This window comes from Trypanosoma cruzi, genomic scaffold (genome assembly GCF_000209065.1).
Source record: "Trypanosoma cruzi strain CL Brener 1047053516511 genomic scaffold, whole genome shotgun sequence".
Classification (NCBI taxonomy): Eukaryota; Euglenozoa; class Kinetoplastea; order Trypanosomatida; family Trypanosomatidae; genus Trypanosoma; species Trypanosoma cruzi.
The window spans coordinates 28,616-30,020 of NW_001849397.1; the positions used below are offsets into that span (position 1 = coordinate 28,616).

Below are 1,405 nucleotides of genomic sequence, written 5' to 3' on the forward strand. Positions count from 1 at the left end.
GGAAAGGCTTTACCGAAATTCTTTTATTTTCTTGTTTGGGGAAAATTCCTTTTTTTTTTTTTTTTTTTTTTTTCTTCCTTTTTTTTTCTTTTTTTTTTTTTTTTTTTTTTTTTTTTTGGTGTGTGTGTGCTTGTCTGTTTTGCAGGGAATTATTATTATTATTATTATTATTATTATTATTATTATTATTATTGCTTTTTTTAGTATTGTAAGTTTAATAAGGGGCATATGTCGAACCGCCGGTTTTTTTTTTCCTGAAAACTTTGCTTACTTGCCTAAATATTAGCCGTTTCGATTTTTGTTTTTTATTTTCATTTTTGACTATTAGTATGTAAATGATTTGAAGATGGATTTGCTTGGCGGATTATTATTTAGGGGTGGTTGTTCTTTTCTTTTTCTTTTTTTTTTTTTTTTTTCTTGTGCGTTTGGCATATTTATAATATTTTATCTGGCGCTTGTCATAGGATTTTTCACGCTTATATTGTATACCATTCTTATTTAATTCCATTATTATTATTATTATTATTATTATTATTATTATCCTTATTTATTTTCTCTTATTTATTTATTTATTTATTTATGAAGTGATGGAGCGATATGATGCGTTTACATTTTTAATTTTCCTTGTGACTCTTCAGAGAGGGTGATACATAATCTATTTATTTATTTATATTATCATTATTTTTTGTTTCTTGTTTATTTATCGTTCTTTTGTTTGTTGGTCTTTTTTATTTTTCTGTAAGTTGAAGCAAAGTTAGTGTGGAGGAAATGAAGCACCGCAATTTGTTCAAAAACAATAATTTGGGTTCACTCAGAGAATTTAAAAATGAGGGACCATTGAAGGGAACAACAGCACGAAATGCACTGCAAAAAAACAGTAGTTTTGCTGCATTTGTAGATAGAATGCATGCTATCAATCGCGTGTTTCTAGTTAAAAAGAAGCGGGAATCGGAAGTGGAAACGGTATCGTGTCCCGATCCGGTGGATGGTGATGCTCGGGATGAGGCTCGTTCGGCTTATATTGATGCGGAGACGAAGTGGCTTGATTGCTGTTTGCGAGAGTTTCTTGAAAGGAAATCTAGGTACGGATCAAGAAAGCTTTTTTTACTCCGTCTATTAGGAGTATTAATTGTATTAATGGGAGTGTTATGGTATTTTTGGCCTTTGTGGGAATGTCTCATCGATGTTGAAGCAGATGCGCATTTCAGAGTCCTTGCAATTTCTCCTAGCTCTCAACCAAATGAGATAAAACGTGCTTATCGAGAGGCTGTTAAGCGCTGGCATCCGGATCGAAATCCAAACTGTGAATCTTGTCGTATTCAAATGATAAAGATACAACAGGCACACGATGTTTTGCTGGCTCGAGGGAGTCAACGCTTTAAATTAGCCGAAAAATACCGAGAAG

The 1,405-nt window shown here is 32.3% G+C and overlaps 1 protein-coding gene across 1 annotated transcript, besides 7 other annotated features; it reads left to right on the forward strand.

Annotated features, from left to right (window-relative positions):
- Window positions 1-1,405: a sequence feature (haploid, non-Esmeraldo-like haplotype).
- Window positions 50-117: a microsatellite.
- Window positions 149-193: a microsatellite.
- Window positions 385-419: a microsatellite.
- Window positions 507-548: a microsatellite.
- Window positions 558-581: a microsatellite.
- Window positions 654-734: a microsatellite.
- On the forward strand, window positions 769-1,405 carry Tc00.1047053412943.9 (hypothetical protein, conserved; the record flags this gene model as incomplete). The annotated part of the gene is made up of 1 exon (XM_797212.1): window positions 769-1,405. A coding segment is annotated over one exon (637 nt), but the record flags the coding sequence as incomplete, so codon positions are not given.